General features: G+C 41.1%; 1 protein-coding gene across 4 annotated transcripts in view; it reads right to left on the reverse strand.

The window, feature by feature from the left end:
- Positions 1-346: 346 nt before the first annotated feature.
- TRA2A (transformer 2 alpha homolog) overlaps positions 347-16,662 on the reverse strand; it is a 57,567-nt gene continuing 41,251 nt past the window's right edge. For all 4 annotated transcript variants that reach the window (XM_032773879.2, XM_032773878.2, XM_032773877.2 and 1 more), the window contains 4 exons: positions 2,966-3,081; positions 2,337-2,453; positions 1,476-1,543; positions 347-1,273 (listed from right to left, as the gene is read on the reverse strand). In XM_032773879.2, coding sequence (XP_032629770.1) covers positions 1,263-1,273; positions 1,476-1,543; positions 2,337-2,453; positions 2,966-3,081 — 312 coding nt within the window. In that variant the 3' untranslated portion in view covers positions 347-1,262. The remainder of the gene's footprint in view (positions 1,274-1,475; positions 1,544-2,336; positions 2,454-2,965; positions 3,082-16,662) is intronic.

Here is a 16,662-nt window from a genome sequence, read left to right on the forward strand (position 1 = left end):
TCTTTGGAGGCATTTACTTCAAATTGGTAAACCTTTCTGCATGTGACCAGAGCTCCATCTGGGCATATGTTTTACAAATCTAAAACTAAATGAAATGCAAAAAGAAATGAAGTAAATTAACTATTACTACTTAACTATAGAAGTTTAATTAGTTGATTGTGAAAAAATTAGCAAGAAATAGTAAATCAATATAAATAAAGTGTAATCTAAATCTAGTCATGAGAGTTGTATGATTCAGGAGATTCTTGGAATATGGATCTTCTCCATCTCTAACTCACTAGTTAGAATTTAGCCCATAGTAGTAGTACCTTTTTATTTTCCAGATGACAAACAACAGACATGAAAATCCCTTTGTGTAATTAACTTTATTTTGAGGAAGAAGAGGTTAATATGTAACTGTAATTTTTCTATCCATACCAGAAACTTCAAAAGGACTGGAAACTAGAACTTCCTTAACCATCATTGCAATACTAACATGAGTTTGTATGAACAGCAAATTATATAACTAATTGCTATGTTCAATAAATATTTTTTCTCCTGCACTGATTAAGGGGAAACACTACTTTGAGTTCAATTATAAAAATCAGTTAAGATTTTTATGGGTTTAACTTGTGTAGCAGTCTAGAAACTTTTCATCTATAAAACACAACCTTTATCTTCAGTGTATAAGAATCTGTTTTTCCAAAGAAGTTAAACCAAATATGAAAATTTGCTATAGCTCTAATATTCTACACTCAAAGCAGTTTAACCAAAAAACCCGTTGGGTTCATGACTATCTAGTGAAATTCGCCATTACAGAAAAGGTTCAGAGATGTTGCTTATTTTTCAAAATTAACAACCAAGCATTAACAGAAAGATTAACAAATTTTTTTGGAAACACAGGTTTATATTAAAGTAGCTGAACGTGTATATTACACACAACATGCAAGCTTTAAAAAACATCAATACTCTCTTCTCCTCATTAGATTAGCCAGGAGTACAATTGTTTTAAAAACAAAAACAGAATGACTTACAAAATGTAATAACGCTTTGGGATTTCTATTTAGTTTTGCTTAAGATGTTTAACTACACAAAACTACAACAATTACAATTTTAAGAGTATTACAATAAAAGGGGGTGGAAAACAGCAATACTTCAACTGAAAATATGTATCTTCTAAATGAACCAAAGATCTTATAAGAGATTTGAGGGGGAGACCAAAGGGAAGCTAAGGGCAGAACTTTATTTAAAAATCATGTCCACAACTAGAATTCTTCCATTCTTCAGTAGCGTCCTGAAAAAAGATGACAATATTACTATAAAAATCATGTATATTTAAACATTCAAGCATGCAATAGCAGAATTTACACGAAGGCAAATTTTCTGTTGCCACATTCAAAATCTCTCATTCATCATGAGTCTATTTTCCATTAAAACTAACAATCAAGTCCAGATGCACTAGCATGGTTTAATATGAACTATTAACATATACTTACTCGGGCTATAGGAGCGGGATCTTGACCGTGATCGATATCGGCTATAATAAGGTGAAGGTGATCGTCTCCTTTAAAGAGAATATGAAGTTTTTGCTTTGTTATGAAATGTCTTTATACAATCACTTTTTTGTGATAGTTATTCCCCTGATGGTGGATGATTCGACTGTATGGTTGATTTAAATCTGATCTGGCAGAGACTCAATGAAATATTTAAGGCACTCCTAGCTTCTCTATTCCAAGTATTGTGTATTTAAAAACTTACGAATTTAGAATGTTTATTATCCTATATGGTGCTCCAAAAAGTGTACACAGCACTTCTACAGACATGTAGAAACAAGTCCTTTCCCCCAAAGAATTTAGTTTAACTAGACAACTTTGACAAAGGATAAAGATTTTTAAATGGATCTGACCTCATGCTTAACTACCCCTTTAGTGGCTTTATTTTCAATATGACGACATTTTCCATTTCGTTTTAATATTTTCCTATTTTAATTTCATTTGCACCCCTGCCTATTTACATGCATTCTATTAGCTTGGGCTCAGAAATCTTTTTTCTCCTCTCCCTGATTCTGAAACCTCACCTTTCTATTATATTAGCCTTTCCTCCAGTTCCCTACTGACATTATTTCCCTTTCTCCCCCCCTTATTCTCCTAGAAAGGAGTATGTGGACAGCTGAATATGTTATTTAGTTGACATAACTGCATTAGTAAGGCTACAAGGCTTGCTTTTGGTGATCTTTCTCCTAACGGTCACTTGAAATTTAAGGACACCAGATATGTATGAGAGTTGCAAGTCTCCCCCCAGCAACATATTAAAAAAAATTAAAATGAAAGAATCAAAAAATTAATCAAACTGGTTACCTGTACCGGTAGTCATATTCTTCATATCTATCATATCCTCTATCATATCCCCTATCATAGTAGGAATCACGACGACGACCTGCTCCTCCACCACCACCGCCGCCGCCACCCCCACTGCTATTTAAAAAAAAGGAATAAAATAGAAGCATATAAGTCTGCCTTCGTTCTTGTTAATTTTAAGTTCTCTAAAATTATCTTCAGTGTCCTCAAGCGACTACTACTCACTGTACACTTTGTGTCTCAGACTCAGTAGATTCCCCATTTAAAGAATCACTAAGTGCATTAATTAACCAGAGTGGGGTGAGGTTTAGACATTAAAGAGCCCTGGAACAATTTGTTTCCCCCATCTTGTTTATTTTTAATATAGTCTTCACTCGGTAAGCTCTTGGGCTTTAAGTAAAAATACCATACTAAAACAGGGTTTAATAGTGTACCTCAAGATCAACTGCAACAACCCCACCACCTCTGCATGCAAATAGATCAGAGATAAGGAACAGCTTTAAATAGGCAGACGAGAAACCCTCACAAAAATATGCTGCTGGTAGTGTCTACAGTTCAATCAGAGTTAAAACACTTTTAGTTTAACTTGATCTGGGGTCCGTTTACACGGAGTAGAGTAAATTCCTTACTGGGTTGGCCTGCCCATGTAGATGCCCGGGGTGGGCGTGTGCGCTCTCTTAGTGATGGAGTAATCCACGCGGATCCTCCTGCCGTCCAGTTCCATGCCATTTGCATGTTCCATCGCCTGCAGGGGAGACAAGGGCCCGTCCATTAGCTCGCGAGCTGCTACACCAGTTAATGAATAGGCGATAAAATGAGCGCTTCGCTTTTCAGTACGCGGCACAAGCCCTGAACAAACGTGACCTACTGAGGCTGGTAACTAGCGCCCCGCTGTGGCGAGCAACGCGTCCGCCCGCGACATGCCCGTCGCAGGCGGAGTGTTGCAGCGCTGCCTGCACTGGGACGCTGGAGCTACGTAACGCGCGATCCCTGTGCTAGCCATTAACATACTGACGCTTTCCCCACACCACTTCGACATTTAGCCAACAAAAAAGTTAACAGGCAGCAAAGCAGCTTTCCCTGTAAACTGCATCCTTCCGAGCCCCGCGGAGGGGACGGGCGCATTCAGAAGCCGCGCACACAGTGGCTTCCTGCGGGATGCATATGGCCGCATTACTGCTAGTCGGCTGCCATTTCATGCTCTCTCTGCCTCCTGCCATCTCCCTTACAAGGACCTACTCCAGCAGAGCTTAATAAAATGGCGGGTTCAGCCTACATGGATACCTAATTACAACTTTCCTCCCTACGCGCACTCTGTGCAGCTCGCTAAACCAATACACATCAGGGACTGTGCTGGAGGGCTGCGCCCCCAGACAGAGCTGGGACCCGCGCACGCTCTCGTTCACTGGCCCCCTGATACTCTCGGTTTTGAATCAATACAATGGCTCCCTAGCCCTATTCCAAATCATTCAAACTGGAATTCAACGAAGCATAACACACTTTAAACAGTTACGCGAATATAATCTAAGACTTCAGTCAAAGAGATCACAGTTAACCGCTATTATTTAAATATATTTATTAGGTTACGATTAAGTGTTATTTGCAATAAGCAGCAATTTCTGGCCCCTTCCATCTAAGGGCATTCTCAGTTAACAAGTCTTTGACCGATCAGTTCATACTAACAATTAGTTTATCTGATATAGATTGTATTTTCCTTCTCTTACCTTGAGCTAAATAGAGTGTTATTAAAATTAGCACACCAAATTGTGTTCCCATTTTATGGATTTTAAGTTAAATATCACACACCACACTTAAGGCTGTCTTGTAAATGATACACAAAGCATTCTCTTTTACAGACAAAGTAACTAAAACTGTAACCATTAAAACAAAATTAAATTCAGATGATTCCTTTTCAAGTCCCTTTTTTGGCCAACAATAATTTTATAATTTAAATGTTAAATCAATGCAATAGGAATCTACAAGATAACACCACATGGTCACTGTTTATATTCCCTCCAAACTGGAAATCACAATTCTCCACTAATTTATTTAATCCTATTTAGTTTGCTCTTTTATAATGCTGTTTAAATCTAGACAATATCGCCACCTAGTGATATCTATTCAAGCTCAAAAATAGCTAGATTTAGTACAGTGAATAGCAGAGCAAAACTATGAGGAGATAAATAAGCAAGATCTCAATATTTCAACATTACACTTAAACATATAAATACAAGGTTTTGAAGTGTTTGCATACCATAATCTTTTAAACTACTCCTATAATGCCATAAAATAAAAATGCTGTTCAGGAAAGATATACTCAGATATAAAAAAGCAACTGGCTACAGAATACCCTAGAACTCAACAGGATTCTCAAGTGATGTTATTTTGAACATAGGCATCTCAGAAACTCGATAAAGTGAAATAAGGTATAAAAGGTGGGGTTATTTTATATTCAGGTGGAAGATATTTTAACATCTCAGGAACTATGAACCAGCAATTATGGTAAAGTCTTACAAAGCAAATATGGCTGAAGTGACAGCCAGTTCAACAAATACAGACTTGATTGAGGTTTTTGTTTAACTGAAGAACTCACTCTACAGGAAAAGGGACTTCTATTTCAAATGGCCCTGTCCCTTTCAGGGAGAAATCAACCTTGAAGATGACACATTTTGAGAGCTGCTATATACCAACAACACACCTAACTGGCAAATAAGGTGTGTGTGTGTTAACTGGAACAACGTCTTAGAAATACCATTAAGATATGTACCTATGGATCTCAAGACAGTAATTCTTGTGTCTTATTGTGATCCAAAATATTAACAACTGTTTCCCCAAAGAACATTAAGTACATTACACGTTAATATAAAGATTCAAAAGTTTAATTTCTAATTCCACAGCTCTTCAGAAAACCTGACTGGCCTGTTTAGTGTCCCAAATAAATGTTTATCAAAAAACAAAACACAGACACTGTCCTCCCAAAAACCTACCCCCTCCCCCACATAAAACACAAAAATAAAAAAGCTGAACAACTGTCAGCATCATGGCCAGGATATTTAAAGTAACTTTAAAGTGATTTTTTTTTTTACCTATGTGTATTAGGGTTCTTATAAACATCTATTTACTCAATAAGCAAGAACAATGGGGCCTAGATTTTTTTTTAAAGTAGTTAAAGTCAAATTTTCATAACCTGATCCCACCTTCAGCCACTAGAAACTCTTCTTAATGATGCTGTGTACTATTTTTAACAGCACAAAACAACAGAGAAATCCATGCAATGATTGTTCATGGAGTGCTTTTGGCATCTAGGGACTAAGGATCATTGCAAAATGACTAAACAAAGGCCACTTTGAAAATCTGCTTCCATTTCCTGCTTCTAAACGGTCCACAGGTGAAAGTGTCTTAAATTTGCACAGACATTATTGCCAGGGACACATATTAGGAATGGTAACAACTTTTGATAGTTTGCATTTCTGTATCTCAAACACATCAGTTTGTACTGCTATTTTGTATTTGTATGCAAAGCATATTTTTATTAATTACTGTAAAGCGTATAATAAAAAATGTTTAAAATGTTTACTAGCTTAGGGAAAGTTCCCCACAGTTAAGCAAATTCTTTAAAACATTTGTAGCAAATATATTTTCAAATAGGATTGCATATCCATATGGCACAGTTTCAGAAATTCACTTTTTCGTCAAACGGGTGAAAAACAGTATTGATTTGAATGTCTGGAAAATCTATAACAGATGCCCAAATTTAAGAGGAAAATTATTATAATTTAATTTTGGTTTTAAACATCACTGTTTACTACCCTTTCCGAGCCATAATATATTTTCCTCTATTGATTCTGTCCTTTTCTATTTGAACTCTGATTTTCTCCCCAATTTCTGAACATTTCTAGAAGACCTGAAATCACCATGGCTTTTATAAGATGATGTAACAGACAGCTCTTCCACAGAAACAAGTTTTAGTAGTTTACTTGGGTGGATTCCATGGGAAACACTTTAAGTCACTGTCTTCACAGGGGGAGAAAAAGAGTGGAAGTATATGAACATTGGTAATGGCATGTGAATCCTTCAATTCTAAATTGTTAACTTAAACCTGGATCAGCTTAGTACTGTTTATATCCTTACAGCTGTTCAGTGGCCTATTAACTTTAAGTTGGTAGTCTGTGTAGATCCTAGTGGACTGGTATACCACCTTTACCCTAGGTGACAATGGCCAAGGATTCAATAGGTAGAGACTCAATTACTCTTTCATCCTCCTAGAACAGAGGTTTCCAAACAGTGGTATGCATACCCCTGGGGATATATGGGAGAAATTGTGCAACAGTGGATTTTATTTATTTTATTTATTGCATTTTGATAATAAAATGAGTCAAAGCTTTAACAGTGGGAATTTGTTATAATACAGTAGTTGATTTACTCCAGATGTACCAAAGAGAACAGTGAAATATGGACAGATGACTTAAAGACAGGTAGTATTTAGAACACAAAAATTATCAATGATGAAAAGGCTAGAGGTATGCAGACAGCTGGTAGATCCAGAAGGGGGTATGTAATAAGAAGAGTTTGGGAATTTCTGCCTCAGGAAAAAACAACCCAGGGGAGGACTGAGGCACATAGGAGGACTTACGCCATCTGTGTGTGTTGCACTTATTCAGCAGATAGCTCTACAAAGTGAAATCCTCTGTCAATATACTTCATGAGACCTAAAGTCACTAAAAATAATTGTGCCAATTACATGATTGGTTTTGAGAGATAGAACCCAAACTGCAAACAGATCAAACATTAGAGGCCTTTATTTGATAGTGTCTCATTAAGTGCTATGTACAGCTTCAAGAATTTGTGAAATCAATGAAGCAGGCCAAGCATAGTTAGTAATTTACTACGTCAGTTGTAAAAGCAATACCCTTATACACAGTAAAAATGTTTTAAATAAAAAACTTCCAGCTGTAACTTCTAAATAGTAGTTAATGACTTTTGGGACACATTCAAATATTTCTACATATATTTATTTTCAGTATTTCTTAAAGAATTGTGATTACTTACATGGAAAGGATTTCTACTAAGTCATTGGCTTCTGTTGCCTATTTCTTACCTGATGTCCTCCTTATGTCAATCACTTCCACAAAAAACAATTGTGATGCAATGAACAATATTAAAACGTGATAGGACCAGACAGTCACAATGAATGAATTAAACAAGCTTTTGTGAAACCAATATTATTTAATATCTCATTCAGATCAGAATAAAAAATGCAAGCACATTAAGCATATAAAAATAGCTTTTTTATTTACTGTAATCTGTCAAGTCTAACATTCAGGACTACTTCCTTGTAAGAGTCTGCATCAGTTTCCTGCTCTGGTGTAAGTATTTCTAATGTTAAATGTTAGAAATTGAAAGCAAGCCTGCATTTTACATATTTAAACATCCTGCTAAGAATTTGGGATCCTGTTTTTTAAAAAGCTTTAAAGAATTTAAGGGTAGATAAATACAGGATATAAAGCAAAATTATTTCTATTCGGAATACTATTCTAATGTTTCTATGAGTGTGTCAGCAATGTCAGTACATTTTACAATCAGCAAATGTTTTTAAATCGTAATCCCATAGGTCTCAATCTCTGCTGGTTCATTTTGTTCTCAAGAGTGCCTTCTGTATGATTTGTTTTTGTTTTTTTTAAATGTAAACAATTTCTTTAAGCATTCACTGAATAATCCGTATGAGAATTTTTGAAGTCTGTAATAATAAACGATGTAAATTTATTTCTGAACAGACCGATAGGCCAGCACTGTAGAGAGTAATTAGTATTGATAATTAGTAACACAGTTAACAGTGGTCTTAAGTAATGTAAATATTTGGTCAGAATATTTGTGGTCTTTTTGGATTTAAGTTCATGTTTCAGTGCTTGGGAAAGGTGATGAATTGATCACCCTTAAGTTCTCTATCTGCAGAACGGAAACACAAAGTACATCTAGCAACAATGTCAAGTTCATGCTTTATTAATGTGTTATGCTGACCCAGGGAAATTAATTTATAAAGGTCTAAAAAGCAGTGCAGTCTCTATGCCTACACAATCCTTGGTGCCTTTACCTAGACTGCCAATAGTGTAAATTACCACCACTTCTAAAAGTAGTTTTATAAGATTAACGCAACAGGACATTCCATAGAACTGGCATCCATAAAATTGAAAAATCCATATAATTACCAATACCCTGAATTATCCAGTCTCTCACAGTTAGAAGTTTCCTGACACATTACTAAACAAATATACAATGTTCTACTTCCCCACATGTACAGCATTGTTACTGAAAAGTGGTTTAGCTATGAGTGTAGTAGTAGTTTTTCCCCGCTGCTACATATATTATTAGTCAACATAAACAACATTCCTGAGGATGGATTTTTTTAAATAGAAAAGTGAACCCCAAAACGCAAATAGGTGGATAGGTGAGAATGGGCTAGAATTCCATCAAGGTGTTTCAGTGACAATGCGGTAAACAAATGAAGGTAGAATGATTTTTCGTCAGAATTTTATGGTGGAATGCCAATCCTGTGAATTATCTCCAAACGGAGAGGATTGCAAATGTGATAATCCCTTGTAATAAAATGCTATTCCTTAAACATCTCAATCTTTGAGACTGAGTAACTCAGGAAGATCAAACACAAGTGACCACATACTGCAACAGACAAGACACAAAAACAAATACCAAAGTTTCTTAAGAAAAGATAACAAGTGATAAAACGTCTCCTTTCCTCTTAAAAAAAAATCAGACAGAACCTCAAAGATTGTGCCCTCAGAAACAATCCGTGTTTTACAATTGGCCTCCTCAAATAAACATCCTGAAAAGGACAAAAAATACTCTAGCAGGTGGAATAATCTGGGTACCTCTGCTTTGAAAATAGCAACTAATGACCGAACTGGACCCTTAAAGATTCTAAGCAACATTGTTTTGAAAAAGCATGCCAGAAGGACCACATGTAAACTCTGCATATACTTGGAAGAAAAACAGGTCTTAGGTTGGCAAGTGAAACAACTCTGCTTATATAATAGCATGATAGTACAGGACTGCTAAAAGTTTATAGCAGCAAGAAATGCACTCAATATAGCCTTTGTAGTAACAGCAACACCTATTAAATTGGTGTCAGATACAAGAAGCTGGGTGGATTAAGGCTGTTCAACAGCTGATCTTTTGGAAACACTGGAATATAACTGTGAAGTCATGTATTGCATCTGTTGAAAACGAAGATGGATTTGTTAGTTGACCCCATAGCGACTTGTAAGCTCAGCAAGTAGATCTTTACAATACTCTACATGGGAACTTTTTGGGAACAAATTACTCACTTTGTGAAGTAACTGTGGTTCTTTGAGACCTCTCCCCCTTCAGGGGCACATTCAGCCCTCAAAGCCCTTGATCAGAGGCAGTTAGTACTGTCCACTCAGCCCACGCCTCCTCACCCAGTACCAGAGCTACTGAGGGGCCCGCAGGTGAATTGCCCTTTCTTCTCCACCCAGAACAGGAATAGTCTGAAGCAGAAGGGAAGAAGAGTGGGTAGTGGAGCACCCTTAGAGACATACTTCTCAAAGAACTCAGGAATGCTGGAACAAAAGAGGCAAGGGGGCCACGGCCCTATCCCTTTTAAAAGTGCGAGGGCATACCAGCCACATAGGCAAATGACCGGGGGGGGGTGGGGCGGGGGAGAACAGGGTCATGATGGAGAGGCCATAGGGGAAGGGGTCACAGTTTGGGCGCTAGTGGTCCCCATAATTTTACGGTGCTTCTGCCGCTCCTGAAATAACCAGTTACTGCACAAATTCACCAACATCTTCTTCTTTGAGAAGTGTCCCTATGAGTGCTCCACTTCAACTAACTTCTGAGCAGTACCTTCAATGGAGGAAGGAGCTTCAGAAGAGTCCAGAATTGAAGACAGTACTACAGAACCAAGCATGGACAGCATGGAGCAAGGCGTAATATTTTGAAAATGTATGTACTGAAGCCCATGTAGTAGCCCTACAGTATTTCAGATACTAGTACACTCAATCAGTAATGTCGCAGATATTGCCTGCGATCTGGTTGAATGTGCTATTACCCTGGGTGGGGTGGGTGGGGTGTGGATGACCACCCACAGCATCGTAAGTGATAAATACATCTAGATATCCATCTTGATAGCCTGAGTAGAGATTGAGAACTGTGTGGATCTATCAGCAAAGGAAATGAAGAGCCTAGGTGTCTTCCTAAATTGCTTGATTCCATCTAAGTAGAAGACCAATGCTCTTCTAACATCCAGGGTATATAAACAAAAATCCTGTAGAGAACTATAGAGCTTTGGAAAAAACATCCACAGATGAATGGCTTGAATAAGGTGGGACTCTGATAGAAACTTAGATAAGAATTTGAAGTGTGGATGTAAAGAGAACTTACCCTTAAAGACCACCATAAATGGGGGATAGAGAAAGGGAATCTGCCATCCAGGATCCAATCTCCCTGACCTTATGGCTGGTGTGATGGCTACTAAAAAGGCTGTCTTCATAGACCAACGCAACAGAGCAGGTTGCTACTGGTTCGAATGGAGGTCTCATAAGGTACCAGACTGAGGTCTCAGGTTGGGGCAGGGTTTCTTATCTGGAGATAGACATTCCTCAAACCTTTAATAAGCCTAGACCACACTGCTTGAGCAAATATGGAAAATCGTTCTAGTGGAGGATGGAAGGCTGATATTGCCTTAGTATATCTGAACTCCTGTGGTACCGAATAGAGGATCAATACCAACATGATAGCGGAGGCCATGGTTGCCAAAGTTGATGGTACCACCAATGGTAGGCATACTGAAATAAAAGCCAATGGTGTGTGGTGCTGTTGCTTGCTGTTGCTGAATGCATGGGTGCTGACAGATGGGCTGAACTTGATGGTGACAGTTCTGAGTGTCTGTGCTTGCCCTGCTTGCTGGTAAAAGGTACCAAGTCCCGACTGGACCTCTCTCTCTCTCCTTGGTGCTCCAGGACTTTACAGCCCCTCTGGTACTGGATGAGGAGTCCTTTGATTCAGTGGTACTGAGTCAAGAGGTAGCTCCTTCAGAGGCCATAGATCTCACCAAGGTCCTCAACTTGTTTTGGAGCTGGGTCCTTAAGGTGAGAGCCAATGTTCTTTTTAGAAGCATTTCCTGAAGCCTCCAAAGTTTTTCCTTCCTTAGGAGAAGCCTGTGCTGAGGTAAGAGGGGTGCTGGATCTCTCTGGAGACAGTTGTACTGTGTGTGTGTCCGTCTCTCTCTGTCTCCTGACCTGACACAGGAACTGTCTGAAGGGAGTGTTCCATCATTAGCAGACTGAGTTTAACCTCCTTTTTCATTTCCCTGGATTTGAGGGCCAGGCAGAAATTGCACTTCTGGCAGACTTGGAACTTCCCAAGCCCGACACACTAAGGCCTGGTCTACATTACGCCGTTAAATCGATTTAAACAGCGTTAAATCGATTTAATGCTGCACCCGTCCACACTACACTGCTCTGTAAATCGATTTAAAGGGCTCTTTAAATCGATTTCTGTACTCCTTCAAAACGAGTGGAGTAACCCTAAAAATCAATATTACTAATTTGGAATAATTAGTGTGGACGGAAATCGACGTATTGGCCTCCGGGAGGTATCCCACAGTGCACCACTGACCGCTCTGGAACACGTCAGAACTCAGAGGCACTGACCAGGTAAACAGGAAAGCCCGCGAACTTTTGAATTACATTTCCTGTTTGGCCAGCGCGGAGCTCTGATCAGCACAGGTGACCACGCAGAGCTCATCAGCACAGGTAACATGCAGTCTCCTGAGAATCGAAAAGCACCAGCATGGACCGACAAGAGGTACTCAATCTGATCGCTATATGGGAGAGGTCAGTGCTAACAGAACTCCGTTCGACAAGACGAATAAAAATCTTTGAAGAATTTCAAAGTCTATGACGGGAAAAGCCACAGCAGGGACTCAGTGCAGTGCAAAGTAAAAGTTAAGGAGACTCAGACAGTCATACAGAAAACCAGACAAGCAAACGGAAGGTCTGGATCAGGCCGAAAACATGCCACTTCTACTTGTTGTGAGCTGCTTGCAATTTAGGGGCTGCGCAACCAGACCCCACCCTGGCCGTGGATTCAGAGTTCGGGTTGTATATCAACCATGGATGAGGATCCTGTGGAGGGGAAGATGAGGAGGAGGAAGAGCTTGCTGAGAGCACACAGCACTCCATTAGCCCAACAGCCAGAAGCTGTTGTGACCCAGAATTACCCTCCCCGCCCACCACCACTAGCCCAGACAGTGAAGCCATGGAAGCGACCTCGGTGAGTGTACTTTAAATATCCAACATGGTAAAAACAGCGTTTTTATGATGATTTGCAGCAGGGCTTGTATGCTATCACAGCCAGTAAAGGTTACAGGAAAAGTTCATTAAACATGTCTGGGATGGAGCGAAATCCTCCAAAGAAATCTCATGAATCGATCTTGATGGTACTCAAAAGCCTTTGCAGAAGATTTCTGGCAAGGCAGCCTTATGCCGGTCCCCCATTGTAGGACACTTTCCCACGCCATGCATGTTAGCATAATATTCGGAATCACTGCTTCAAAACAAGCACAGCTGCGTAGCTCCTGGTGATTGCTGGCATTCAAGAAACATACGTTCTGCATCTGCGCGGTTATTCTCAGCAGAGTTATATCATCATTGTACCTGTGAAATTCAGAATTTATTAATTAGGAGGGCAATCATGGCCGATTTCCTACTGGGCTGTCCCTCTGAAGATAAAAAACAAAAATCCTTCCTTGCAAGTAGCAAAGGGGGAGGGAGGAAGGACTAGCGCGAGCTTTTCTGCGCATTTTTTTTTTTTTTTTTTTTTTTTTTTTTTTTTTGCAAGAGGAATCTTTCCCAGCTACCAGCCAGCGGGGGGGGGGGGAAAGGAAGGAGGAGATGATTACCATGATCTTCATGATAGCAGCAGCAGTGGGGGAAGAGGAAAGAGGGGGGGTGGGGCTGCTTGGTTCTCTTAACAGCGAACAAAGGCATCATAGGTTCATGGTGTTATATGACGCTGCGTGAGAAGTCAAACAAAGCTTACACATGGCCGCATGGAACTGTATATATAGCTGACTGCATCGTGGGCATTCTGCACACCATAGAGCACAGCCTCCAGATTAAACGATGCAAATCGACCTTGTATGTGAAATCACATTTCTATGTAAGTGATAAGTGTATTCACTGTGAAAGAGGTCAAGCATTTTCTGTAAATGTACTTTTTACACTACTTCTTCCACTTTTCCCTCCCCATGCAGCTGCAACAGTTTCCGTGCTGCGCTCCCTACCCCATCCCGTGAAGCGAGCTCAGATAAGGCGAAGAGAAGAGAACTCGGTAAATTTCTCAGAAATCATAGAAGTACACCGCAATGACAGAGCTCATCAGAACGAGGGAAGATGTCTGGCAAATATCAGGAAAGAGCAGTGAACGGGAGGAATAGGAGATGACACTCGAGCTGAGAGGTGGGGAGGAAGTATCAGAGGTGTAGGCACAGGAAGATCAGCGGTGTGATGCAACGCTGGAGCTGCTGCGTGTCCAAACTAGATATCCTCAGATGCATGGTGGATCATTCAGGAAGAGGCAGCGGGGTTACAGAGTCGCAGCGCAGCCCATGCTTAACCACTCTCGACTCAACAATGTCCCTATCTTCCTCACCCAGACGTGTTAGGAACGCGAGAGGCTTTGCACCCGCCCACTCCACCCCATGGACAGTCGACCAAAAAGGGCTGCATTGACATTGAATGTGCTTAATGGCCTTCTCCCGTTCCCTCAACCTCCTCCCAAACCAACAGCAGGCAGGGGATACCTAGATAATCTCTGCCTCTTTTATAATACTTTTTTAAATAAAGAATAATTCAAAGGGAGGGTGGTTGCTACAGGGAATGACTTTTGAGAAAGATACATGATATTTAAACAAACTAAATGACTTTTAATAAGAACAAATGATTTTAAATGATCTGACTTATTCCTCAGCAGAGCTGTAATAAAGGGAGGTTGGGGTTGCTACAGGGAAGATCGATCGAAGGGGGAGAGGTTCCATCAGGGGAAACACAACACAGTCTACAACCGTACCCTGGCCCGTGCTGAAACTCGTTTTTCAAGGCTCTCTGATGCCACCGCCGCCTGGTGTGCTCTCAATCGCCCTGGTGTCTTGGCTGCTCGTAGTCAGCCGGCCAGGTGATTGCCTCAGCCCCCACCCCGCCATAAAGGTCTCCCCCTTACCTCAACAGAAATTGTGAGCACACAGCAAGCAGCAAATTGAACGAAACGGACCACTGTTTGGCTGAGTCGAGCGAGCGAAGTAATGTTCGCCAGCCCCTTTTAAAACGCCAAATGCTAATTCTACCACCATCTCTGCACTTCTCAGCCTTAGTTGAACAGCTCCTGACCACTGCCAGGCTGCCTGTGTAGGCTTCGAGATGCCAGGGCATCAAGGGTAGCTGGGCACCCAGGATAACAACAGATTCAACATCGCCAACTGTATATTCTGGTCTGGGAAGTAATTCCTTGCTGCAGCCATTAAACAGAGTGGCCTTCTGAAGACGCAGCGTCATGACCTTCCTGCCAACCAGTGATGTGTGAAACGTCCCTTTGATCCCCAGTGCGTGCAGCACCATTGAAAAGTACCCCTTGCAGTTTACGTACTGGGGGCCCGGCCGCTCGGGGCCAAGATAGGGATATTGGGTTCCATCTATCGCCCCACCACAAGTTAGGGAATCCCATTGCAGTCAAAGCCATCCCTAGAACCTGCAGTTCCCAGATACAACCTTTCGTAGCAGCAGCCTTAACGATTTGCTTTGGCTATCTGCATCACAGCAGACCCCACAGTAGATTTCCCACTCTAAATGATCCCTACTGACCGGTAGCTGTTGAGTTGCAGCTTCCAGAGGCTATTGCCACTCGCTTCTCCACTGTGAGGGCTGCCTCTCATCTTAGTATCCCGGCATTCGGGAACAGGGAAAAGGCAAGTCACAAAGTTCAAAGAAACGTGCCTTACGCTTGCGAAAGTGTCAGCCACTGCGAATCGTCCACACCTGCAAAACTAGCGGCTCCCACCATGCGGTGCCTTTTTCCGCGCCCAAAATACGGCAAATTCAATGCGGAGAACCCTGCCCATTACGCCATAGCTTCAAAAGGCAGGGGCCCGCGGTTAGGGAGAAATCAGTGTCCATTCGTCATCGCTCTCCGGTCGCGGGCGCTGCCGTAGCTCATCCTCCCATCCGCCTTGCAGTTCATGGTCACCAATGAACAAGACGAGAATGCGCGAGGTGTTTACAGAACGTCCACGATGGCGTTACTGGAATCTCACGCAGGGTCCATGCATTGCCTGTGCTATTAGCGTTGGCATTCACCCACGAAAAAGGCGGAAATCGGTGGCTGCGGCTATCACAAAGGAAGGGAGTGAGCTGTCCCAGACACCGGCCGACATATGATTTTGCCCGCATCAGCACTGGCTTTCAACCCGGAATCCAAGGGCGGGGCGAGAACGAGGGAACGATAGATTTACGCTACTACAGCTTACCCACAGTGCACCGCTCCAGAAATCGACGCTAGCCTTGGACCATGGACGCACACCATCGAATTAATGTGCCTAGTGTGGACGCGCACAATCGACTTTGTAATATCAGTTTTCTAAAACTGATTTTAGCTAATTCGATATTATCCCGTAGTGTAGACGTGGCCTTAGAGAGGCCATCTTGCACAAATACAGCCTCTCAGCAGGAAAGGCAACGTTTGAAGCCTGGTGAGCCAGATATGCCCTGCCAGGAAAAATAAGTCTTCCAGAAGGTAAAGACAGTAAAACTATTCTCACTACTTATCTAACTAAATCTATACTAACAACTATAAAAACTATACCACTATAGAAATATTAGAAAAGCCAAGGCACACTCAAGGAGGACACACTAAGGCTTCGTCTCAGGCTGAGGCGATTGAGAAGGAACTCAGGGTTGTTGCCCACACCCCCCAATATAGCCTTGGTATCTGGCACAAGGAGGCATAAGCATGGATGAGCAGACTGAATGAACACTGCTAAGTAAAAATCTCCAATCATTGGATCAATAGGTGCATGCGTGCCTAAAGTGGTGCACCCATAGGGACACCACTTGAAAAAAGAGAAGCAGCTTTCTCACACCTCTATCTGGGTCCTGTTCAGTTGGAATGAGTGTAGTGATATGCCATCTACTTTAACTACGTCATGCAATAATAGAATCAAAAACCAAAGTAAGGCTGAGGTTTTGCTTTTATCCCTTGCTGGAGAGTGGCCACTAAATTACTGCTACAAGGACTG

Source organism: Chelonoidis abingdonii, chromosome 2, assembly GCF_003597395.2.
Source record: "Chelonoidis abingdonii isolate Lonesome George chromosome 2, CheloAbing_2.0, whole genome shotgun sequence".
Lineage (NCBI taxonomy): Eukaryota > Metazoa > Chordata > Testudines > Testudinidae > Chelonoidis > Chelonoidis abingdonii.